Source organism: Phoxinus phoxinus (genome assembly GCF_949152265.1).
Source record: "Phoxinus phoxinus genome assembly, chromosome: 1".
In the NCBI taxonomy this organism is placed as follows: Eukaryota; Metazoa; Chordata; class Actinopteri; order Cypriniformes; family Leuciscidae; genus Phoxinus; species Phoxinus phoxinus.
Window position 1 is genome coordinate 11063975 of NC_136876.1, and position 26389 is coordinate 11090363.

A 26389-nucleotide genomic window follows, 5' to 3' on the forward strand; every position below is an offset into this window, starting at 1 on the left:
AATCACTCATGTGACGCACCTCTGCAGAGCATGAAGGCGGCCTGGAAGTTGTTGCGAGTTGGGCGGGGCCGGATCCGCCTCCAGGGTGAGTTAGCTCCGCCCCCCCGCCGGCACAGCAGAAGATCCTTCTGACAGCTGTGGTTCACATCAGACCTGAGTTCAAAATCCAGCACACCTGGACCTGAGAGAGAGACACACAGACACATGATGTAAAGCCAGAGTTGGGAGTTACGAGAGTTACGTAATCAGATTACTTTCAAGTAACTAGTAAAGTAGCATTACTTTTACAACAGAATATCTGATAGCTCTCCTGACCCCATGTTGAGTGAAATCAGATGAGAGAGATAGATGGACAGATAGATGAGAAATAGATAGATAGATGGATAGATGAGAAATAGATAGATAGATGGATGATAGATAGATAGATAGATAGATAGATAGATAGATAGATAGATAGATAGATAGATGGATAGATGAGAAATAGATAGATAGATGGATGATAGATAGATAGATAGATAGATAGATAGATAGATAGATAGATAGATAGATAGATAGATAGATAGATAGATAGATAGATGGATAGATGAGAATCACCTGTAGAAGTGAAGCAGCTGCTGCAGGCTTGAGCAAATTCATGTGTTTGTTCCAGTGGGTTCTTGGACAGACAGGAAAGTGTGGAGGTCACATGACCGTTCCTCTGTAACACACACACACACACACACACACACACGTTAAACAGAGATGCTCTAATGCGTTCATATCATCAGCAGTCAGAGACGTCACACTCACCAGGTGAGAAGAGTTTGTCAGTTTGACCGACGGCAGAAAACTACGACCGACATTCCCACCTGACAGAGACAAACACACACAGCAGAATTCATTTATTTGTTCCCAGTCTCTGAAATGGGGAATTTAACAAGTGCTATTTCTAGAGATTAATCAAATCTTAAAAGTCATTTGAATGTAATTTGTCTAAGTCTCCCAAGTTCAATATATCAAACCAAGTAGAAGAATATAACGATCACAAATGCAAATGTAAATTCATTGCTTAAAAAGAGCAGAAACCTTGAAAAACATTAAGATCTTGAAACTTTGGGAATCACAAAATGTAATTATTTTAAATGTATTTGCAATAACTTTCGTAAACTATTTTAATATCTCGACACTACTAGTTTCTGTAAATAAAAGGTGACGTTGCACCTTCATGTCTGCTAACTCTCATTAGAGTATTATACGACTGGTAGGGTTAGAATAAGTTGACATGTAGTTGCAAAGTTACTTTTAGTCAGTAGAGTGGTCAAAAGGGACCATCAAAATAAAAAGTGTTACCAAATAAAATATCTTGTAGGTAATACACGTACAACTCTTGTAAAAATCATGGACCTGACAGCAGGGGTGGGCGATATAGCCTCAAAATTATATCACGATATTTCAAGAATATTTACGATAATGATATTTAAGACGATATAGAAGAAGAAATTTTTTTTTTTATTGGTGATTGCAGCCAGCAGCATTTATTAGTGCAAACAAAATGAAGGGCATTTCCATCCTTTTCCTACTGTCACTGATGACAGAATAGCTCATTCGAAGCGTGATCTATCGTCATAAGGTGGCAGCAGCAGCATTATGGTGCAAGACAGTCACACAGCATGAGTCAAATGTAAGCAAAGTAAAAAAAAGTAGCCTTGGTACAAGTTAGTAGTGTTTTCCCAGTATATTTTAAGTAAAAGTATAACATATAACTCCTTAACATTTTAGTTTAACAATAAGGAAAGTCCTTTAACCTTGTAACTCTTCAGGAGCCTGCACAATATTGTCACCTGACCTAAAATGTTAAGTACAAATGTAAACAAACAACAGCAATGCAAACAAACCTTCAAAATGGATTTATTGCTGTTATGACACTTAATTAATTTAAGCAGAAAGTCTCAAATGGAGATCGCTAAACTGCAGGTTACTTGTTTGTCATGTTAGTAGGGCTGGGTACCGAGTCTCGATACTTTTTAGGTACCGACCGAATTGCCTCGATACTATCGAGTATCGAAAAATGACATGTTCGGTTCCAGATTTCGATACCTATGGAGTTAACTCGTCAACGTCAGTGCTCAAACAAATACATATGAAATGCACAACGACACACAAAGTCGCTCATGCACATACACACAAACTCTATTCACACGAAACGCGCGGAACTCTCCGCGCACATTCATATGAGACGCGCGCGCGCATGCACAAACTCTCGACACGCATACTTATGAGACGCGAGCACACACACACACACACACACACACACAAACTCTCCGTGCACATATTCATACGCGAGCAGACACACATAATATCTTAAAGCTGTGGAAAAGTCGATCAAAAGTGTGGGTACATTTCTCCAGGCTCGATGCCAACAGCGCGCGATGCAGTATTTGCGGTAAAATAATTGCTGCAAAGACCGGTACCACGACAAACACGATGAAGACCTTGACAGTGCACGGAGTAAACATAAGAGCAGAAAGTTGCTCCGTCTTCGATTGGTAAATGAAGAGATACCTTGTTGATCACTCGGACAGTGTTTATATTGCAATAAATAATAACCTACTGAATGTACACTGCCGTTCAAAAATGTGTTGGTTAGTCAGAATTTTTTTCAGTAAGGATGCATTAAAGTTATCAAAGGGTGACATTAAAACATGTGTAATGTTACAAAATATTTCGTTTTTAAATAATGCTTTTCTTTTGAATTTTTTATTCATCAAAGAATCATGAAAAAAAATCATAGTTTCCAAAATATTAAGCAGCAAACTGTTTTCATATTTCTGAAGGGTCATGTGACACTGAAGTAATGATTTTGAACATTCAGCTTTGACATCACAGGAATAAATTACATTTTGAAATATATTAGATACGATTTTAAATTGTAATACTATTTCACAATATTACTAAAGTTTTACTGTATTTTTTTATTTAAAATTCAGCTTTGGTGAGCATGAGTGCTTTATAAAACATTTTTTATTCCTTTGTGAACTGGCTAAGGAGCATGAGTCAAACTGAAAAAATAAAACTAAATAAATAAAAAATAAAAGTTTTTCTGAGGTAATATCTTATGTAATCTTGTTAAAATGGATTTCATAAAATTGGTATCGAAAAAAGTATCGTTAGGAACCGGTATCGAAACTGAGGTATCGAAATTGGCACCGGTCGAAAGATTTTGAACGATGCCCAGCCCTACATGTTAGATCATCCGTCCTTCTTTAGCAGTGTAGAGAGTGCGCGCGCAGGGTTGCCAGATTGCAAAGATTAAAGGGGAGACGTGCAACCAGGTGACCCACAGGATCCATGGCCGATCTAATTTATCCAGATAGAAATGTGTTGCCCATTCTCAATGAGAAAGTGCCCAAGCAACATCACTCGGCAACATTGCTTAAAAAGTTGCCTCGAGTATCATCACATTGAGTAAAACACTGGGAAGAAGTCGTGTTCTTTGAACAGAAAAGCTCTGATTGGGGGATTTAAATAGTTGAAATCTGGCAACCGCATGCATGAATGCTCGTGAAGCATTTTTTGTCGTCTTTTTCCCCCCTGACAAAAACAGAGTGATTTTGGTCAAGTTTTTATTTTTTTTAACTACATGTCGACTTTTCTTTCGTCAAGGATATTGCATGTTTATTTAGTCACAGTTATCATTTAATGACGTTGGCGTTATCTCGTCTTCGCCTTGTCTTATCATTGTTGTCAACACACATTTTTCGTCATAGATTTCGCTAACGAAATGAACACTACCAGTAGATGCTGGTTAGCTTCTACAGAGTATAACAGAGGTGCGCTCACTCAGTTGGTTTAGTAAGACTGCCACACAAAGAGGACAGTCATGCTCTGGGACATATTTTTCATATCGCAGCCTTTTTATGATTAGCTAAGCGCAACGTTTTAAATCGCGATTGCGATTCGATTAATCGTTCTGACCTCTTGTAATCAGACCACTTCCATACTATTGAAGTAGCTCCCCTTTTAGGTACCAAATCATCGTCGGAGGCTGACATGCTGCTCTTACTCTCAGACAGGTGTTGTTATTGTGCGCGATAGGGAACGTTAATGCGCCATACGTCATCGCGTCGCTATATCACTGATATCGCGATATGACACTTTGTTATCATGTAAAAATGTATACCGGTGTTATCGTGGACGGTATGATATGGCACACCCCTACCTGGCAGACTGAATTCAGACAGCGAGTCGAGCACGTCTCCTCCGACCACCAGAGGGCGCTGCAGGGAAATAGCGTCTGTGGAGGAACAGATGGAGTCTAATGCGTCCAGGCTGGAGCAGGAGTTCATCTCAGTCTTAGTGAAAGAGTCCAGCGAGTTCAACTGACTCCCGACGGAGGAGAAGAACGCGGGAGGAAGACGAGGAGACACAGACGAGAAACACACCAGACCGGTGGGAACGACTCCACTCTGAGTGCGAAACAGGGAAAGATTCAACTGATAACTTTTAAATTTAACTAAAATAAGCTATATCACAGCTATATCATTTCATATTCATTAGGGGTGTAACAATATATCGTAATACAAAAATGCCACAATATGTATTGTGGATAGGTCACCCAAAATAAAAAATACTGTGTTAGAAAAAAAAAAAAAAGAAGTTTACAGAGTTTGTGTCAGTACTACATTAAACTACTAATATATATATATATATATATATATATATATATATATATATATATATATATATATATATATATATATTGTTAAAATATAATGTATAATAATGGAATGGGGGAATATTTGTGGGTCCTGATGATGCCAAATGTCTGATGTTACCAGTAAAAAGTGGCCTACATTATTTTAATTATATCTAGTCAGTGAAAGAGTGCAAACATATTAGTCTAAAATAATTCAGTATTTTCAGCTTCAGAATCATGAATATTGTTATTCTGGTGTCTCTATTGTCCTGTGCGTTGGGTTTCCAGCACCAAGTCCAAGACTATTCATTCACACACACACAATGAAACACCAAATTTAGCATTTTAATCAACAGGACATTTTTTGTTAACCTTTTATCATAAGTCTTAGAGTATAGCAATAATATCGCACCGTGAGTTCAGTGTCGTGATATGAGGGTATCGTTACACCCCTAATACTCATATTCGGTGCTCACACCTGCGGTGTGTCTTCCTCTTTGGACATGCAGTCCAGCAGACGGTCCAGCTCGTCTCCCATCAGGTCGTTGTCCTCCAGCGGCTGAGACACGGGCACCGACAGACCCAGGGCCTCGTGGGAGTCGCTCACGGGGACCGGGGCCGGTAACACAGGAGACCAACCCGCTGTCGAGAGGAGACGACAATACTGAACACACACACGCATGATCAACAGCAGAACTTAACATGACACACTTGCGTACTGAACGATCCAACATATATTCAACATATATTGAGACATTATGCCTGACATACTTTGTATTACACTGTGTCTTGAGATGATATTTTTACATTTTTATTATTACCGTACTACCATTTTTTTTTTTTTAAAGTTGTTTGATAATTTTTTTAATTGGGTGGGGGCAATCATTTTTCACTATTCTCCTGTATCTATATCCTGTTATTATTGTAAAACTTCAATAAAAAATTTAAATAAAATAAAAATAAACACTTACAGGTACATACTGTGCACTGCAAACTGTATGCAGTATGTGTGTCTCTATCATTATTTCAGAAATAAATGATTATGTTGTATTTTTATTTAGATTTTGTGTAAAATCACCTGAACTTTTAGCAGTCAGATAACATTATGGGTCAAGATTTTCTTTTCTAAACCGCATTTCTCACAGTGTGCTTAATTTTTTAAGTCTCTTCTGTTCATCAAGACTGCATTTATTTGATCAAAAATACAGTAAAAACAGTAATAATGTGAAATATGATTACATTTTAAAATAAGTGTTTTATGTGTGAATATTATGTTAAAATGTAATTTATTCCAGTGATCAAATGATCCTTCAGAAATCATTCTAATATGATGATTTGACCATTTTTTAACATTGATAATAGTAAGAAATATTATCATCAATGCTGAAAATAGTTGATACATTTTATTTTTTCAAGATTCTTGATAAAGTTGAAGTTCAAAAAGAAAATATTTAGTAACATTATAATTGTTTTTACTGTCACTTTTGATCAATTTACTGCCTCCTTGCTGAAAAAAAAAGTACTAATTTCTATAAAAAAAATAGTTTGAACTAGTGTGCATTTACACATCATTTGTCTTATTGTAAAGTTTATGCATTTGGCAGACGCTTTTATCCAAAGTGACTTGCATTGCCTTTGAAGTATTTCATCAGCTCATGCTTTCTCTGGGGTTTGAGCCAAAGACCTTGGCGTATCTAGCGCTGCTCTTTACTATCTGAGCTACAGGAAAACATGCAGCATTTCACACAGACAGTATCACGATATTCTGAACACAATAAATGTCTTTAAGTACCTGCAGAGTCAGCCACTTTCTCCAGCTCTACAGACGATATCTGCAAACACGAAAGACGAGAGAGAGAGAGAGAGAGAGAGAGAGAGAGAGAGAGAGAGATTTTCAAATTCATGCAATGCTGATTAGAGTTTAAAAACGTTGATTTTGTCTTTTGAATGAAGTCCTGCCTCATCTAAAGGTGGAGATACGAGCCGGTCGTCCTCAGATCCTGACGCTTTCCCACTCTGACACAGAATAATAAAGAGAAAATATTATGCAAATAAAGCCGTCCGATAATATGATTATCTCCATGAAACATTTCTTTATTGCACTGAAACATAACGCTTGAAAACATGTCATGCAGGGAATTCTGGGTGCTCACCTGAGAACTGATGTACGCTTTTCTGTTTTTCAGGCCTAGACTGGCTGCGATTTCCTGGGACAAATTACTGACCGTCTGGTCCTGAAAAAGACACAGAAAACCTCACTGAAAACCCTGACTAGAACACTAACTAATGTGCAGATAAACACTGCAAATGCTCCAGAAGATCAAGTTAATTTATCTGTTTATTAGACACATATCCCAGAGATTAACAGAAAGATCATTCCTGATTTTTTCCAAACAAGCATTTAGAATATAGATAGATAAATACATTTTTTTTTTAATATAGATATTTATTACATATTACATGTTCTTAATATACATATTTAATACATATTATTCCCAGTTATACATATTTAATACATATTATTCCCAGTTATCCGTTTATTTCAGTTCAATTTCTTAAATATCTGTCATTCTGAAATTGCTGAATTGTTTTTGAATACTACGTACTGGTATTTATTATTTTTATGGTGTATTAATTTAGTCTATTTAGTCTAACTGAAATGTTTTAAATTATTTTGTGACAGGCTGCTTTAAATGTCACATTTATACGTTTAGTTTAACTCTATGAAAGGGGTTGAGTAATATAGATTACAAAATAAAGAAATGCATATAAATATAATAACTTTCTGTATTTTAGTGAGATTGAATAGTATGAAATTGCTCAAGTTTGTTTTATTACCCATTGGAAATGTAACCTGGACTAAAAAGTATAAAATACAGTAAAAATGTACAGGTAGTTAAATAATTGTACATAATAAAAATGGTAAATAATATTGCATATTAAATCATATTACAGTTTTTTTTTTTTTATAATACTACTTTTTCACTAAATTACTTAAGATATTTAAATCACGTTTATTTAGCACCAATATATTAACACACATTAATGAGCAGCAACAGTTACCATTTATTTCTTTATGGTCATAAACATATATAATTGTGAAAATGCTGAATATTTTACCGTTTTATTTTTTCATTCATTCACTGTGTAATTGTGTCTATTTATTCTATAATTGAAATGTTTTAAATGATTCTTAAAATGGGACATACCGGTTTAAATGTCACATTTATACATTTAGTTTAATTGTACAAAGATAAGGGTTGAGCTGTATAGATTAAAAACAAATTCAAAAACAATAAAAATAATAATTTTGGGCCTTTTAGTGATTATTGAATAGTGTTAAATTAATTAATTAGTTTAGTTTTAATTTAGTTTTTTTCCCCCATTGGATAAATAATCTGGATTAAAAATACATATTTGCGAAGTATAAAATACAGTAAAAATACCTACATAATTATTAACCGCAAAAATAATATTACATAATACTTCAAATAATAATTTTAATTCATTTTTCACTAAATTCCTTTACAATACACATTAATGCGGAGACATTTCCCTACATAATGATACTTGTGTGAGAGGTTTACCTGCGGTGAGGCCAGCAGACACGCAGCGCTGCAGTCATACGCCTCTCTCAGCTTCCCAGACTCCTTCAGACACACCGCTTTACGGTATAACGCTTTAGTGCTGTCCTTACACACCTCCAGAGCGCGCTCGCAGTCCTTCACCCCGCTGTCAAACTCACCCTGACAGAGACAATACAACATATGTATACTCTTGCTTCACATTAGTGATCAGCGCTCGACCGATATATCGGCCGATATTTGACATTTTATTTTTTATTTTGACAGCATGTGCAAGATGTTCTCCATCTTCACTAGTTTACTGTCCGTTTTTTTACTTAGACAGAACTGATAAACAAAGAAGGTGAATGACATTTTTAATAATAGAAATGCAAACACTATACTACTTTCTCATATACTGTCGGGCATTCAGAAAATACAAATTTAGATAATCTAAAGTTGCACTACAAAAATACACCATATAACTTTTGGCTTTCTAGTTGTTAAAAAAACAAAACTGCACGCATTTTGCAGAAGATACAGTGAAACTGGAAAAATTTGAATATGGTGCAAAAGTTCATTTATTTCAATAATTCAACTTAAAAGGTTTAAATGTCCAAGTATGACTCAGTTTAAAAAGCGCTGTAAAAATATGGTATTTGCAAGGTACAGAGAGGAAGAAAGTCATGAGTCTATATAATATATTAGTTTCACCTTCAAGTTGAATTACTGAAATCAATTAAGTTTTGCACGATATTCAAATTTTTCGAGTTTCACCTGTATTGTACCTTTAAACAAGTCTTTAAATATAACTCCACGAACCCTCGCACATCCAGCTGTTGATAAGTGTGACACATTTGATTAATTGGATCTAGTGTTGACATAGATCTCACAATTCAATTTGACCGAATAGCTCAAGTAACCACTTAACCAATGCTGTCAACTACAAAGACTCTCACAGTAGGTACATTAACATAACAGGCTAAAAGTAAAAGGGATCACAAACTTCCCGCTAAAGATGAGTGGGAGGATTTGAACCACATCTAGAAGTCCTCAACCCAGCTAAATCTGTCTGGTCCTTATAGTGTCCCGTGTCTGAAGGCCTCAGTCAGATAATCTAGCTGGAGTTAGAGAGGCATCTGTGACCTTCACAGTTGCTCAATAAGCTCTTTTTCATGCTATCGTGCCGTCCTCGCTCCTTATCCGTGTCTGGAGATATCCTCGCCTGGTTCCTTAGGAATCCTTCAACATTCCTCGCATCCTAGCGCATGACTTACTGACGCTAATGTATTCCTGCCGTTGAGTTTATATACCCTAGCTGAACAATAAACCTCTGAAAAAGCTTGAACACTGAACTCTTGTCTGTGTTTTCAATTTCTTCTCATGGCGAGGGGCAACTGAGAGTACTGGGGCGAAAAGGCTAAACCTTACTATACAACAGCAAATTAAAAATAAAATATTCTTCAAAAGCACACAGATATTTGAGATTACTGAGTGCACGGTTGGTTACAGTGTTTACTTTATTTTTATTCATGTTTTTAACTATTTCTTTATTTGTCAGAATTAAGAAGTTGCAATCTGAAGTATAAATTGCTCATTTTAAATTTTTATTGTGATTTTTTTCAAGTTTATATATTTTTTGATTATTTCTAATTTAGTAAGTTTATTGCAATTGTTATGCATGTTTTATTTACCATCTCTGGCTCAGGGCCGCTACAGGTGTTAACCCTTTAGCACCGGATGTGTCGTCGCCGACACAGATCAGCGAGCTGTATTTATTGTACCGTAACTCTTCAACCGTTTGCACTATCAAAACCATTCAAATTGCCCCTGACAGTAGACATGCGCTTTTCGGCAATATACGGCTTATTACGGTAATTTCATGCTTTCCGTCATCAAATGACAGCGGGCTTTCTGGCAGAGCGGGAAGGAAGGATTTGAACCGAGAGATACGAAGCGCGGCCGGTTAGAGTGTTTTGGATTGCATAAAATAATAAAAGAAACGAACAAATACACGGTGAAAGAAGTGGTAGACAGCAGAAGAGGGGATTGGGATGAGTTTTAATGAAACTCGGGAGGCGGATGGCCGTTACTTTTTCACGCATCTTTACATGAGGTGTATGCATGTGTGTGTGTGCGTGCCTAATACGAATGGACGCATTTGTATGTGTGCGTGTATTAAAAAAAGTGTCCTAAATAAAAACTGTGCAACCCAATGTCACAAAACAGACTTGTATAGTTGTATTATACTTCATTTTAACTTGAAAGTGTTGGTTTCTTTCGTTCGTGATTTTTCCGTTTTTTTCTGTCTAAAAATCGGAAAATTTATTCTCTTTTTTTTTTTTTTGTCTATTTAAATTCTATTTACAAACTCACCACACAGACCTGTGGAGCAGACCTGGACAGGCGGCTGCAGTTCCCAGCTTCTATTGCACAAACTGCTTTGAGACCGGACCTTGTGTTGTGGTCAGAGACGGGAAAGCATGTGGAAGTGGGAGGATGCAGTACAGGAGGCATACGAGCGGATAAAGTCACGGTACGCCGACCTGGTAGAGGAATGCCACGGACAAAATATAAAATATCTTTCCGAAGAGGCGGAGAAAGGAAGCTTCTGGCTATGGCTGAGGAGGAATGATAAGAGCTGGAGTGCCGAGACGCCACAAGACATAAGGACCTGAGATCTAAGTCCAGCTGCAGGGAGACGTCCCTGTCCCACCCTGAGATGTTCTGGGACTAAAGGGGCGAAACATCGGCGAAGGGTGGCTCCCGGCTGATGACCCTGAGGTTGGCAATTGACCCGTCGCAGGGAGCTTGATTGATTGACAGGTGATCTGACCAATCATACTTCGCCATCCGCCATTTTGTCCGACAAAGCAGTCAGGAGAGTTAGTGGATTAACATGGGAGGATTTGAACTTGAGAAGCGGAGTGTACTGACGCCTTTCCGCGGTTAAAACAACATTCCTTCTGATGTTCATTCATGTTTATTTGATGCTATAAATGAACTAGAAGGAAGAGATGATCGGTTCACGAGCGGCTTTAACTGAGGCTACAGCGATCTGTCACATTAAAGAGCCACAAAACGGTATTTATTGTTTACATTTCTTTTTTAAAAATGACCAAATTTGAAGGGTGAGACTTTGTTTAATATCAAAAGTAACCGAAAAGTAACCTGGCCTGTCCTGTCTGTCAGCGTGTTGGCAATCTCCTCTCTGCTCCACAATGTATTTTTCACAGCGTGAGAACATGGTGTGTGTGTGTGAGAGCGGCGTAGCTTGTCGGACATAGCGACAGTAACTAAGGGGGGCGGGTCTTTGCGAACGGTCAATTTGGCACCGGCGGATGTGCGTCAGGCAGGAATGCCCAGCAGGTTTACCATCAACCTGTTTCTAATCTTACTATTTATTACTTTATTTTTATTAACTATATTTACTATTTTTAAATGAAATAGTGTGATGTAATGTCAAGTCAAGATATATATAAAAAAAAAATCCATATCACCGATCACTATTAGTAGTAATCAATATTTTCATATGCAACATAAAATATAAAACATCCATCAGGAACTTCACAGATAAAACTACAGAAGTCAGGGTGGAATCGGAGTCTAGAGACCCTGGCATTTATTTTTATGCCCATTTTGGGATATTGCATAAAAAAAACAATCAGGATATGCATACATTTAAAAAAATGCACGTAAAAAAAAGGCGGATACTCTTTTATTCGATAAGACGATGTGCATAAACTATTATGGAAACACGTTTACCGAAAAACGTGCAACAAAAAAAAAAAGTCATGTGACTTTACCTCAACAGATCATGTGATCGGAAATATGGGCTAACCAGCAGAGCGATCTCATTGAACAGCATCTCAAATGTTGGGTCAGCCGTTCTGGAACGCCGGAGCCAAATTACGTCATCAAAATAATTCGGTTTAATTCCCTCCCAGAATTCTCACACATTAATATATCTATTGATATATATTGATGCATTTAGGGGTCATAAAGAACGCGGTAAAGAAGACATGTAATTGTTTTTGGTAAAATGTTTCTGTTTAAAACTGAAAGGTTTATAGTGAGTTAGCATGGCTGCTACTCTAGTAAAAGAGATCATTAGATTATCATAAGAGAGTTAAAATAAAGGTACAATAAAAAAAGATATTCTGCACCAATTTCCCATGAAGTGACAATTTTGTTTTCATGAACACCGGATGGAAATGCATATTCGTAAAATGTTTTATACAATATTCCAACTTTGCGCCCAAGTTAACTTCACAGTTTTGTCTGTAAACACAGGTACACTCACCATGTTCTGATGTGCGGCCGCGCGGTTGATGTACAGACTCTCCAGGAGGGCGTCGGGAACGTGAAGCCCCTCGGCCTGAGCGTAAAGAGAGATGTTGACGCCCTCGCTGAAATGACCCCGCGCCCGAGTCCACTCGCCCTCTCGAAACGCGGCGTTGCCCTCGTCTAAGAGATCACACACCAGCTGAACCACAAACCCCTGCAACAGGGACAGAAGAAACAAACAAATGGTCATTATGAATCTTTTTAAATACTCGTTTTGAGCTGCAATAACAGTACCAACACGCTAAATGTCTGAGTGAGGTTAATCAGCTGTACTATGGTGAACTATTGTGAATGTGTCTTCATTCAGATAAGCATGCGTGTGCAAAATATCCTCCAACCTCATAGCCTGCAGGGTCCGGATAAGGCAGAGAACATCTGTAGACACAGGATAAAAACAGTCACTCATAATTATAAGAGCGATGACCGAGTAGATCAGTGCTTCTCGACTGGCTTGTTTCACACAATCCGCTCATGTTTTACATCTGTCGAATTTGACCAGATAACGCATGAATCGGTGCCAAAATACTTTGATTGGATGCCAACACAATCTACTATCAAAAACAAAGCAAAAACTCATTTTTGGGCCAGTTGAGAAGCACTAAAAGTGTTCGCTGATAGACTAGAGTTGAAAAAGTTTCTTCACTGCATTAAACCAAGCACAATAATGAAACATGCTTCAGGGATCAAGGATTTTGACAAAAACAACATGTTGGTGAATCTTCTTTCTCCTGGCCTAATTGGCAACGCGGATATAAACAATCTGGTCCGAGAATAATAGAGCGATGTAGCATTTTATGTCTCGCTGCAGGGTTAGAGAGTTTGTCGTACTTGATGAAGCTCAACGCTCTCTGAATCTCCTCTCTGCGCTTCTGACGATCAGCGCTCATGTTTGACCATCACAAGCCTAAAAAAAACAAACAAAAGCATATGTGTAAAAGGTCACGTTTACCATCTGCTCAACAAAAAAACACTAATGCCTTCAATGTAAAAACCCTGTGTTTAAAAAAAAAAAACTGGAAGCTGTGATTTAAAGAATCTGTAAAAATACAGTAAAAATGTAAACACACTTACAGAACCTGTAAAGTTTACAGTTTTAAACTGTCATTTACAAAAAAGAGTGACATTTTAAAAGAGTTCACAAGAGTTATAAGACATTTGTCCATTTTTATTTAACTTTATATTAGTTCCCCCCCAATACATTGCATAGTCAGTGAACTTACTGTCGATTAACCATTTTTAGTCTTTTACAAATACAGTTAACTATTTATTTATGCGTTTATGAAAGCCTGAAGGAGGTGACACTACTTTTAAATACAGTACACAAATATTATAGCATAAACTACATGCTCAGATCCTCCTCAAAACCGCTAACGTTAGTGTAATGGAAGAACTAGTGGACATTTGAAACACGCCCAAGCGAACTTCCTCCCTACAGTTTCTGCAAAAACGAAACTGAAGCAGCTAGAAATAAACATTCAAAACGAGGACCCAATAACCCACAAAGTCAGCCACCAAAGCGCAAATATAACGTCCGAAAACAGTCATATCAATGTCTCACAAACTTTCCAGATGACCCCACTAAACTCACCTGTGTCTGGAGAAAATCAAGACCTGGCAAACGCGCTTTCTTCTGAGCTTCGCGCGTGTCCGTGGTTCGTGTCTACAACATTAGAGTAATGTACTGACAGATTATGAATTGATCAATCTCAAGACATTTTCCAGATGTATCATGTGTCGACAACACTGCACTGTGAACTCGACAAATGTTTCCAGTTAATAACCGCTTCCCATGAGACGCACGCGACCGTTCCGCCAGGAGGCACGAATCCGCGTTCAAATCTCACTCTGAACGGTTTGATATTATTATTATTCCTTATTAGGAACGTATGTACTGTAAAATGTTAATTTATAGAGTCGAGAACTGCTATACAAATGGAAACACGCCATAATAAACATGATAAAGTAATATTCAAATAACCCATGTACAGGAATCAACGACATGTGATTGGTCCATCATGAACAGCGCTGATAAAAGTAACGCTTTTCATGTTACAGTGACGTTATATAACGGAGGTCTCAGGACACTCACAAACTTGAATCGACACGTAATTATAAACATTTATATTCCTAAATAATTTTATATAAAAAAACTTAATACTGCAGTTTAACAAGTTTTTTCAAATATATTAAAGCTAAACCAGCCAACAAAATAAATAGCCTACTGTAAATTATTATTTTTTTTAAATCCTAAACCAGTTATAACGTCGTTGGTTTGTGTTAATTTTACTCAACACAGACAGTAAATCTCAAACAAATGACAAAAAGACACGCAAAATTAAGAGCTCTTGAATTAGGATAGAACTACAACCCCCATGAATCATTGCGCGTCTACACCATTTCCGTCATCAGCGCGAGCGGGAGTAAGGAATTGTGAGAAAAAAGAAATAGCCTACATCTACAGCCAGACATTATTTCAAACACCACTTGTAAGTACAAACATAATATTTATACACTAAGTTTGTTCCGGGAATGAGTGTATAGGTGTAATAGGCTGAGTCGCTGAAAACGTGTTTTGTGTGTTGATCATATGGTGTATGAATCTGGATAACGTACATGTTCATATTATTAGCTACATATGACAACATGCCCACATTAATATAGGGGTGAACAACAGCGGTTACACAATTCAGAATATTTAACATGTTAACATGTAAAATAGGTTTATTTGGGATGAATTCATCTATGCACTTTAATATTAACAATAAAAATAATTAAGGAAATACACTATGAACATGACATGGTAAAATATGATCTAATAGATTTTGACTTATTGATTGATTACATTAAGAATTGCAATAATTGTTTGTATTACTAGTTTTCTTAAATGTTATGTTTAAATGTGCAAACGAGGCATTATCTAGTTAAATATGCGCTAATTTGCATACATTTCCAGAAGATAAATCTGAACATTGGATAAAGCCAGGTTCAAAATTCTTGTTTAACTTTGTTGACATATTAGAGTTAAAGGTTTTTACTGACGGGATTTTGGATATCGCTTTTCATCTCTTCATAAGTCAGAAAATACTGTCAACGGCCAGAAAACAAATACTTTCACCCTATTTTTAGGAATAAAACGTTACATAAAATCAGCTGAATGATATATGAACAAACCCCTCAGTAAAAACCTTCAGAATATAGACAGGAATAACACTGTAAAGTTTGGTGTGTGTAAGTGTAAGTGTAAGTCTTTAAAGGTAGTGAATTTGATATCTACGCAAATAGATAGACACTTTAAAGTGTATTGGATGTTATGGAAAGCACAAATAACTAAAATAGCCCAAAATCTCACAATTGATCAGCGTATGATATTGTTTACCTGTCTTGGCCTAATTTTAAATATAAAGTGGGTTTGATTCTAACGTGTGTCTAATACTGTACCTTCATGACTCTCTTGACCTGTTTCTTCTCTGTTTAATCTCTTATGTGTTTATGTATGGTCTTCAGTTGGTGTCAGGATGGCATCAGATGATGTGGCAAATCTCGCCGACTCGTTGGCGAAAGCTCAAGTCAACGAGGGAGAGCTCAGCTATAAAGGACAGGGTCTTAAACTGGACAACGCTCAGTCTGGTGAGCTCAGACGCACATCAGCCGATGGTGATCATCTAATAATGTCTGGCATCTGTTTATGAGAGAATAACGTGTGGTTTTGTGTGCAGTGGAGAGGATGGTGAAGGAGATCGAGGAGTTTGGCGGTCTGCGTGCGCTCAGGCTCGAGGGAAACACCATCGGCGTGGAGGCGGCGCAGACCATCGCCAAAGCCTTGGAGAAGAAGAGCGACCTGCAGGTGCTGGAACCACACTCATGATCTTCACTTTTATTCAACTTCATTTTTATTTGTATTTATCCCAAAACAGTCGTTCACGATCTGAGAGTGGGTTGCAGGTCTATAAGCCAAACGAAAATTAGAAATGTTGCCTTGGCAATAAACTGAAATATAAATGAAAGTCCATTTTCGCCACAATCATGCGGATATCATGCATAAAAAGTCAATATTATGACTTGAAAAGTATGTTATAACTTTGAATTTATCTCATAATTATACTTTATATGTCATAATTTCAAATTATTAAGTCATAATTTCGAGCCCATTTCCACCATAAGAAAACAATATAATGAATAAAGAGTAGATATTATTACTTAAAGTCCCTGTAAAGTCAAAATTAAGTATGTGTTCTGAGTTTGTCATATCACAGAAAAATTTGTTATTAGCCACCCAGCCAAATTTGAATGATAAAAAAAGCCGGCAAGAACATAAAATAAGCTATCAAAATCTTGAAAAAATGAGCAGTTGTCTCTGCTCTCAAACGCTGGGGGTGTGTCCGCTGGCTGCGCTGAAACCCCGCCCACTCGCGGGGAAGCTGCCGTCGCCACACTCAACTGTCACTGCTACAGCCGGAATGGATGCTCCTAGCAGCTTATTAGGTTTATAATTATAACATAAGCACACAAGGCAGCTTACCCTCATTGGTGGGCACGCACTGCCGAGGATGGCACCAGGTGTCGGCGCGACGGGAGGATGAAGGCCGAGGCGGGAGATAGTCGGTTCGGCCACATTCACCAGTAACAGCGGATTATCAGAGCATGCAGTTGTCTCCGACGAAAGTTTATAAAACTATCCCGTGTAAAATGATCACTACAGAGGCGGGTTTTGGTGGTGATCCTCAGCTCTCCATCAAGGTGGCTCTCCACAAAATTAATCCACCTCTTCTTGATGTGATCGTTTTTAGGAAATTTAAATAAGGACACCGATCTGTTTCGTACATGATCGCATCCAGGTAGTAACGTTACGCATTTCTGTGACGAAGGCATAGCTAACTAGCAAACTGTAGGCTGTAGTAACTAATAATAGTACAGACAGTAACTCGCGATTGAGCGGCAAACTGATGCGAATGTGCTCTATTTATACTGTTAGGGAGCGCCGCGGCCAGCATCAGGGGCTCCAGTACGTCATCAAGTAGGGGCGTGTCCAGTAGCTCAGGGGCTCCAGTGCGTCATCGAGCCCCCGTTTTAGCCCCGCCCAAAAAATCCGGAAAATAGCAATGGTGAAAAACTGTTTAACGGTCTAACTCCACAATTCAGTACTTCGCAGTTCACAGTCTTTGTAATATGTTTTAGCAATACATTTCTAACATGTATAATGTGTTTAGAATTTTTTTTTTTGAATTACCTTTACAGGGACTTTAAAGATTATGATTTTAAAAGTCATAATTATGAAATTTAAAGTCAAACAGGTAGAAGTGAACCTGTGATTTTAGTTTTTCTATAATATAATAAAACTATATATTTTATGTCGACATTTTATTTCAATGACTTTTAAAGCCAAAATTATTTTAACATCATAATCACTTTTTATCTTATAATGATGTTAAAAGTCGGAATTTTGGCTTTAAAAGTCATTGAAATAAAATCTTGACATAAAATATAATTTTTATTATATAATAGAAAAACTAAAATAACAGGTTCACTTGCAGCAATAATAAATAATATTTGTGACAATCACAATGTTACAGAGCCCCAAATGTGACATGATGAAAAAAAGAAAAGAAAAAGTGAATTATGTAAATCAGTAAAAGTGTGTTTTCTGCGTTGAATTATTGGCTGCCAAGATTTAGGACATTTTTGTAATGTTTGTTTACTTAACGCTATCATTAGGAAACAAACTGAATCTGTGTCCTGTATCTCCATTGTTTCTCTCTCTGCTAGTGCTGCCACTGGAGCGACATGTTTACCGGCCGCCTGCGACCTGAAATTCCCCCAGCGCTGGTGAGATTTGACGATTTTACAAAGTTTTCTTTATGTAGTACCACGATCATCTTTGATTGGTGAAACCCTTTTGCGATCTCTATATTACACCCAACGTGCTCCTAGTGTTGGTGGAAAGCTACTTTTAAAATGAATGCATTACAATATTGCATTACTCACTTAAAAACTAACTAATTGTTTTACTTTTTATTGAAAGTAATGCGTTACGTTACTTTGTGTTACTTTTTCTCACCTGGGCCGGGCTTGCTAACAAAAAATACATTTGCCGGTAATAACAATCTTCAGCTATAAAAAAAAAAAAATATGAAAATGTTTTATGTTTAACTAAAGTCATTTTTGCTTATTCGTATGGTTAAATTGGATCATCAAAGGTCAGCATAAAAGACATTGGTTAATAAAGTGAGATTAAATACAGAAAGTATGTTTGTGTTATTTAACAGATTTAATTATTGCAGGTTGCAGAATATTCTGAGTTTGCATTTCACTGTTTTTATGTATTTCTAGGAATTCTGAATTTGTTTTTTGTTGCAAGTGAGATGCGCAAATGCTCACATTTAGTCTAGAACTACAATAACCATCATGTTTATACACAATGCCTCTGCAATTACTCACGATTTCTCAGAAACAAGAGAGGTATCAGTCAATAAGTGGAAAACAAAGTAACTTGCATTACTTATTTGAAAAAGTACCTCAGATGTTTTGTGGTAAATTTAAAAGTAATGCATTACTTTACTAGTTACTTACCTGAAAGTAATCTGATCGGGTAACTCGAGTTGCGACTAGAACAGAGCGTTTAACGATAGGAAGCTGTTTTTCTGCAGGTTTCTCTGGGCGACGCGTTAATCACGGCGGGAGCTCAGCTGAAGGTTCTGGATCTGAGCGATAACGCCTTTGGACCCGATGGCGTGAAAGGCATCGAGAAGCTGCTCAAGAGCGCCGCCTGTCACTCGCTGCAGGAACTGCGCCTCAACAACTGTGGAATGGGCATCGGCGGAGGAAAGGTGGGCGGGGTTTATGATGATGTTACAGGAAAAATTTCCCCATTTCATCAAGAAGAACTTGATTTTGAACGATAACTTCAACTGTGTAAGATGGACGTAATGTGAGATATGAGGTTGTTAATCGATGTTATTTGCTTTAAACTCATTTTAAAATAGTCATTTTAACAGCAGAAATAAAAACTACATTACCCATTATTCTGCAGAGAAATATCCACCAATCAGAGAATCACGACAAGCAAATCATTCCCAAATGAATGGGAAACTAGTTCAGAAACCAAAGATGCTTAAAAGTGGACGGAACTGTTGCGCTCTATTATATTTAGGGTTGAGAATCGAAAATCGATTCCAATTCTGGAATCAAATACTTGGGGTCAGGAATCAGATATTTGTTATACATTTAATATTTCGATTCCTCTTATCAATTCCTTTGTGAGCATTTCAATATGACTTCAAACCATTCAAGCGCGAGACGACGCCATTGTTTTATGTGCTGCATGTGCAACTATATTGGGAACTATAACTCTTAAAGTGACAGCACCTTCAGTCTCTATAATATCACAAGAGAAAATGTACTCGTTCATGACTGAATAACTCGTGTAACTATATTTGTAATGCATATTTGCAAAACAAGTTATTTTACATTTAATTACAGTTTCTGTACCTGAATACCTGCAAATTGAAAAAAAAGTTTATTTCACTCGTATCTGTGTTCAGTTGTATCTATTTGAATTAGTTCTTTTTTAATTACTGAGTGTTTAGTTGTCTTTAATAATGCATGAAATGTATACTAAGTTAGACTAGTTGTGTTTCTATGGCACAGGAAAGGTAAAATTGGAATGAGGAATTGGAAAAAGAGAAAAATTGAGAACCATAATCGTAATCATTCAAATTCAAGAGATACCCAACCCTAATTATATTGCCAATTTAATTTTTTTAATTAATGTGGTGTTTCGGCTTCTGTAGATCCTGGCGGCGGCTCTGACGGCGTGTCACAAGGAGTCGAGTGCGCTCGGCGCCCCTTTGCAGCTGAAGGTGTTCATCGCCGGCAGGAACCGACTGGAGAATGATGGAGCCACAGCGCTGGCGCAGGCCTTTCAGGTGCTGAAGGACACGAGAACAAAATCTCAGCTACGATATTTTATTTATTTTCTTGATTTTCATTTATTTGGGGTTTTATTTTAAAATCTACCTGTAAATAAGCCAGTGTCATTTGGTCCATTGCAAACGTTGTTCGGTTCCCCTCATCAGGCGTTTCCCAAAAGCATCGTTAGCCAACTATGTTCGCAAAGTTCCGTCGTTATCAGCATCGTTATCATCGTTTCAACGAACATTCGCAAACAACATCGCAAAGTTGTGTGTTTGGAACGACAGCTCTGTGGTTAGAAGCAGAGTTGCTTGTTTTCATGACATGTGGACTCAATAAATCCTTATCTTAAGCCAAATAAGCAAGCTGACATTCAGTATAATCTATATCTTTTATTTGGAATACATACAAATGTAATTTACGTCTTTTAGTTTGTCAAGAGATTTAAAGCACTGTTTTTAAAGAGTGCGAACGTGCTCTAGTAAGAACGAGCCAATGATTGAATCTGGAAATAAAGCAAAATAGTCCTCAGGTGTCATGTCTGTAATTTATAGCAAAATATCTAGCATTAATTCGACCTCAAAAGTAGTTATTACTCCAACACCCGAGTGACGTCATTAACCAACGACCGATTTACGGTTTGGGGAAACAATCGTGACTAGCAAGTTGATTTCTTCAACAATGCATCGTACTGTGGTAGTGAAGCAGCGAGTTACGCCGTGGTACGGGAAACACACTCCTGATTGGCTCACTGGCGAATGCTTTATCTTCTCAGTTGATTGGCAGTCTGGAGGAAGTGCACATGCCCCAGAACGGCATCAATCACCCAGGAGTCACGGCTTTAGCCACAGCTATGAAGCACAACCCACAGCTGCGAGTGCTCAACCTCAACGACAACACTTTCACCAAGAGAGGAGCCATCGCTATGGCAGAGGTACACTGGGAAACACTTATTGTGCTTTAGGTGAACATCTAAATCGTGAAAGAGTCGAATGGCATCAACAGCTAAATATTTGTGTGGATGTATTGACAACACAGGTCAAAAACTTTACTTTTTTACAAAAACTAACTTTAATAGATATCACCATACTTCCTCGTTTGAATAATTATAGTGCATTAAGACAATTGTTTTCTATTTATTTATTTTTTTAAATGTTGTTTAATCTTTAACTGTCACCGTCCCACAGGTGGGACGTTTGACATTAGATATTTAAAACAATAATATCTTAGTAAAAACCTAAAGTAATATTGACAAACTATATATCATTTGAAAGCTTACAATCTCTAGTTTTCATATTTGGTGACTGATTTTCAAAATAAATTACAGAGGAGCTGTAATTTATCAATTTGCAACAATAATATTTTCATACTCCTAAGGTGTTCAGTCCTTTATTTTGAAATAGTGATGAACATGAAAAAAATGGTAGAAACTTCAGTTTGTTTTCATGCCAAGAGTTCAAAAGATAGCATTTGTTCAATTATTTTAGAAAAAAAGGTCTGAAAATGTTTTAGAAATAAAGAAAAACCATATATGGAAATGGAGGCGCCCTTATATGGGCAGTAATGTCAACTAGTGAAAAAGTGTGGTACTGCGCCCAAACTAAATCTTACTGAAAGCTCATTTTTTGAGATATCAACCTAAAATTTAAAACACAACTTGTTCAGATTTTTGGCTTTGATTTTTGTGCAGTTTTAGAGTCACCCAGGTTTTGAAAAAATATATTTTATTTAAAATTTGAATAATTATTTTTTTTAATTTTATATTTTCATAAACTCAAACTTCTATAACTTTTTTAAGCCAATTTTCTTCTTTAAAACAAGACTAATCTTACATCCATATTCCAAAGCATTCTTGAGTTACAAACATTTAAGTTCGGAAAGTGCATTTTCATGTATATTCAAAAAAGGGGGGTGACACTTAGAGGGTTAAATTAGCAAATGAAGCATACACTAATTAAGAATGCACTAATTTGCATACATTTCCAGAAGATTAATCTGAACATTGGATAAAGCCAGATTCAAAATGTTTGATTCATTTTGTTGACAAATTAGAGTTAAATATTTTTACTGAGGGGATTTTGGATATCTCTTTTTATTACTTCATAAATCAGAAAATATAGTCAACAGACATAAAACAAATTATTTATCATGTTTTTAGGATTAAAATGTTATATAAATCCGTGTGAATGACGTATGAACAAATCCCTCAGTAAAAACCTTCATAATATAGATAGGAATAAAACTGTAAAGTTTGGTGTGTGTAAGTGCTGCTGAAGTGGAGAAAAAACTCTTTAAAGATATGCATTGTAATTTAAATCTACAGACGCTTAAATCAACAAAACACTTACGTGTGTGTGTGTGTGTGTGTGTGTGTGTGTGTGTGTGTGTGTGTGTGTGTGTGTGTGTGTGTGTGTGTGTGTGTGTGTGTGTGTGTGTGTGTGTGTGTGTGTGTGTGTGTGTGTGTGTGTGTGTGTGTGTGTGTGTGTGTGTGTGTGTGTGTGTGTGTGTGTGTGTGTGTGTGTGTGTGTGTGTTCTTAGGCGCTGAAACACCTGCGAAATGTGCAAGTGATCAATTTCGGTGACTGTCTTGTTCGGTCTGAAGGAGCCAGTGCCATAGCAGAGACTCTGAGAGAAGGACTGCCGATACTCAAGGTACTGACGGATCAGTCTAATTAAATGTAATTATATATTATGAGGCAAATGATGAAAGCTAAATCAATAAAGATGCTCGTCTCGTTCTCACCAGGAGCTGAATCTGTCTTTCGGTGAAATCACAGAGGAAGCTGCTATGGAAGTGGCCCGATCCGTCCAACTCAAAGATCAGCTGGAAAAACTCGACCTGAATGGTACAAACACACACAACACATTTACACAGAAAAACATCACAGCATCATCAGGATTTCACAAACAAATATCTGAACAGTCTGTGATCAGTAAAGATGCTTGATGGTTTAATCAAGTTTGTGCTCTCAAACCAAAGGTGAACAGGTTATGAACCGCTTTTTGACATTTAAGATTTAATTATGATTTGTTTCTGTCTCCGTTGTGTATTTGTGCATGTGCATCACCTAATATACAATACACTCCTAAATGTGTTGAAACACACTAACAGTGGTTTGCAGTGATAAAGCAGCCCTTAGTTGCACATATATAATTTAACAAAAACGTTTTTTTCACTTGAAATAAACATTAATGAAAGAATACCTAAACTTAGTTTATTTCAGCTAGTTTCCAAATAAACATTTCACATTTTCAATTAGTTTAACTAAAATAACTAATACTAAAAATGCTATGAAAATATATAATACTAAAAGTAAATATGAATTACTAATAATCATAAAAAATGTAAATACCTTAATTTTTTGTAGTAATGTTTATTTAATTTTTAGTACTAGTTATGGAAAACAATTGCAAAACAAATTAATAAAATGAAAATGGAAAATAAAATAATAATAAAATAAATACAAATAAAGGTGAAATAAAATTACTAAAAACTATATTGACATATTACATTAAATATAAAAAATAATAAACAATATAATCACTAAAACAAAATCACTAAAACATTCAAATTAAAAACGGAAAATGTAACAAATAAAAACATGTTAAATATTACAAAAACTTTAATAGGATCTCAGTGATGACACTGGATAGATGACTACATGAGCGACAAATGTTTGCGTCATTATAAAATTGGACACTGCGGTATAATACTCATAATAAATGTTTCTGTGTTTAGGCAACAGTCTGGGTGAGGAGGGATGCGAAGGTGTTAGAGAGGTGATGGAAAGCATGAACATGGCAGACAAACTGGGCTCTCTGAGGTATCAAACACACACTAAACAAAGTCAATCTTACAAAGTACATTTGCCCTCCAGATTCCCTTCATCTTTATGTGAAAAAATACCTTCACGTGATTTGCATGAGCTTTCGTTTGCGGTCTTCTGTGTTCATATGCATTTGAATGGAAGTCAATGAATCGTAAAGACTCTCCGTAATTACGTTCTGTCATCCCGCATGCACACACACACACACAGTGACGACGAGGGAGAACCTGAGGAAGATGAGGACGACGACGATGATGACGATGACGATGAAGACGTGGAGGAGGAAGAAGAAGAAGAGGAGGAGGGAGAAGGCGAGGAAGAAAAGAGTGAATTAAATCAGGTTCGATAAAAGCTTCAAGGCTTCCGGTTTGAAGTAGAATTCAACATAAAAAAGATGAAAACACAAGAAGAGAAATAAACGTGTATCTGTGGATGTTTGTGCAGTTCTCAACGCCGCCGCCTTCAACACCTCGTACTCCAGACGTCTCGTCTTTCCTGAGCTTTCCGTCTCCAGACAAACTACTGCGACTCGGGGAAAGGAGAAGCTCCCTCATCCAGCAGCAGGTCTGAACACACTAAACATATATATAAACACATATACATCATGTACTTCTGCACTAGGCACAGACACAGAGAGGTCATTTCTAGTGTTATCTTAGAGGCTGTTCATGCAGAACATGTTTTATCTCTAAAACCGTGAGACCCAAAGCATTGTAATTGAAAAACGCAAGGTTTTGAGATTATTTCTAAATGTGGTGTGCTTGCACAAAAACATGAGACGTGAACACAAATGTCAAAGATCTAGAATGTTTTTGCATAGAAAACCAGTGGAAAATGCAATGCAAACTGGAATACAAATATTTAAATCTCCCTCATTTGAAATGCAATGTGATTGAATTTAAGGCGAGACACGGCAGGCAAAAACTGTTTTTTTTTTCACTGGTCAATTTTTTGCGATTTTGGGCTATTTGTCTTCAATAACATGTCTTCTTTCAGACTTGTGGTGAAAAAAAGTCCAAAATACACATTTAGGTCTTTATTTGACTACACTTTGTCTATTTGCGTCTGTAGAATTCTCTGAAATTCATCAAAAGTTGGCGTTGTAAATCAACGCTTTGCTCCGCGATCTCTGTGTTCTTCCTTTTAATCACGCACACGTCTGGAAAGCTCTCTCTCTCTGCTGTACAATGCTGTCGGATCCAAATATGGTCATTTCCTTTTAATCAGCAACCAATCGTGAAAGTACAATGTACATTTAACCCTAAAAGCGAAATCTCATTGGCTGATGTCAATTTCTGACAACGTGATTGGTTCTGATGCATCACGTGACGCGCTCTGACATTTAGATGTGTGTTTTTGACAGTTTTTCTGTTCAGTTGAAGGCCATAAATGCTGTGTTTATAAGTTTTGATGTGATTTAGGTGGTTTGTATTGTTGTTGCTAATGATTTGATGAGATATTGTGTCAGTGAATAGTTGTTTCCACTAAAAAAAGTATGATTTTTTACATTACAAATCTTTAAATGCCTTTTTCTCAAAATTAGTTTTTTGTCATTCTCCAGTGACACATCTCAGCCTATGTAGCACCGATGTACACCAAACTCTCCAGTTATACACTTAGCAGTATTCTGAAGATATGTTCAGAGGGATTTGTTAATAAATCATTCCTGGCCTGATTTATGTGACATTTTAATCAAAAAAATATGGCGAAAATCTATTTTTTAAAGCTATGGACAGTAAATTTTGATTTCCTAGGTAATGAAAGCATATATCCTGAAATCCCTCTGAACATCTCCTTTCATCTTCCGGTAATCAAAATGAAAAAAGAATTTTGCACCTGGCTTTATCATATGTTCAGATCTATCCCGTGAAAATATATGCAAAATTGCGCATATTTAATGAGATAATGCCTAATTTGCATAATTAAACATACAAATTTCAAAAACTTGTAATAATTTCTTTTTATGAACTTGTGTAATCAATCAACTGAGGAAGTTTCATGGTGATATCTATTATTTAAAAATTGTACCCTATTCACCTGTAGTGTCTCGCCTTAAGGCGCAAAATAGA

The 26389-nt window shown here is 36.7% G+C and overlaps 2 protein-coding genes across 7 annotated transcripts in view; one reads left to right on the forward strand and one right to left on the reverse strand.

Annotated features, from left to right (window-relative positions):
* zc3h7ba (zinc finger CCCH-type containing 7Ba) overlaps positions 1 to 14335 on the reverse strand; it is a 35563-nt gene extending 21228 nt beyond the window's left edge. For 3 of the 4 annotated variants that reach the window (XM_079615655.1, XM_079615654.1, XM_079615653.1), the window contains exons 1-13: positions 14174 to 14316; positions 13414 to 13489; positions 12924 to 12960; positions 12542 to 12739; positions 8263 to 8421; positions 6829 to 6909; positions 6635 to 6691; positions 6468 to 6507; positions 5154 to 5317; positions 4199 to 4445; positions 790 to 848; positions 595 to 697; positions 20 to 181 (exon numbers count right to left, since the gene is read on the reverse strand). In XM_079615655.1, coding sequence (XP_079471781.1) covers positions 20 to 181; positions 595 to 697; positions 790 to 848; positions 4199 to 4445; positions 5154 to 5317; positions 6468 to 6507; positions 6635 to 6691; positions 6829 to 6909; positions 8263 to 8421; positions 12542 to 12739; positions 12924 to 12960; positions 13414 to 13472 — 1366 coding nt within the window. In that variant the 5' untranslated portion in view covers positions 13473 to 13489; positions 14174 to 14316. Of the gene's footprint in view, positions 1 to 19; positions 182 to 594; positions 698 to 789; positions 849 to 4198; positions 4446 to 5153; positions 5318 to 6467; positions 6508 to 6634; positions 6692 to 6828; positions 6910 to 8262; positions 8422 to 12541; positions 12740 to 12923; positions 12961 to 13413; positions 13490 to 14173 lie in introns of all 4 variants that reach the window. The other variant, XM_079615652.1, reaches the window with a different exon arrangement.
* Positions 14336 to 14497: 162 nt separating this feature from the next.
* The window catches only part of rangap1a (RAN GTPase activating protein 1a), a 36639-nt gene continuing 24747 nt past the window's right edge, over positions 14498 to 26389 (forward strand). The window contains exons 1-12 of one of the 3 annotated variants that reach the window (XM_079615852.1): positions 14498 to 15071; positions 16090 to 16212; positions 16302 to 16429; positions 18349 to 18408; positions 19230 to 19409; positions 20373 to 20507; positions 21269 to 21427; positions 23032 to 23145; positions 23240 to 23339; positions 24233 to 24317; positions 24531 to 24660; positions 24765 to 24884. In XM_079615852.1, coding sequence (XP_079471978.1) covers positions 16101 to 16212; positions 16302 to 16429; positions 18349 to 18408; positions 19230 to 19409; positions 20373 to 20507; positions 21269 to 21427; positions 23032 to 23145; positions 23240 to 23339; positions 24233 to 24317; positions 24531 to 24660; positions 24765 to 24884 — 1323 coding nt within the window. In that variant the 5' untranslated portion in view covers positions 14498 to 15071; positions 16090 to 16100. The remainder of the gene's footprint in view (positions 15072 to 16089; positions 16213 to 16301; positions 16430 to 18348; positions 18409 to 19229; positions 19410 to 20372; positions 20508 to 21268; positions 21428 to 23031; positions 23146 to 23239; positions 23340 to 24232; positions 24318 to 24530; positions 24661 to 24764; positions 24885 to 26389) is intronic. The other 2 variants (XM_079615854.1, XM_079615853.1) reach the window with 2 other exon arrangements.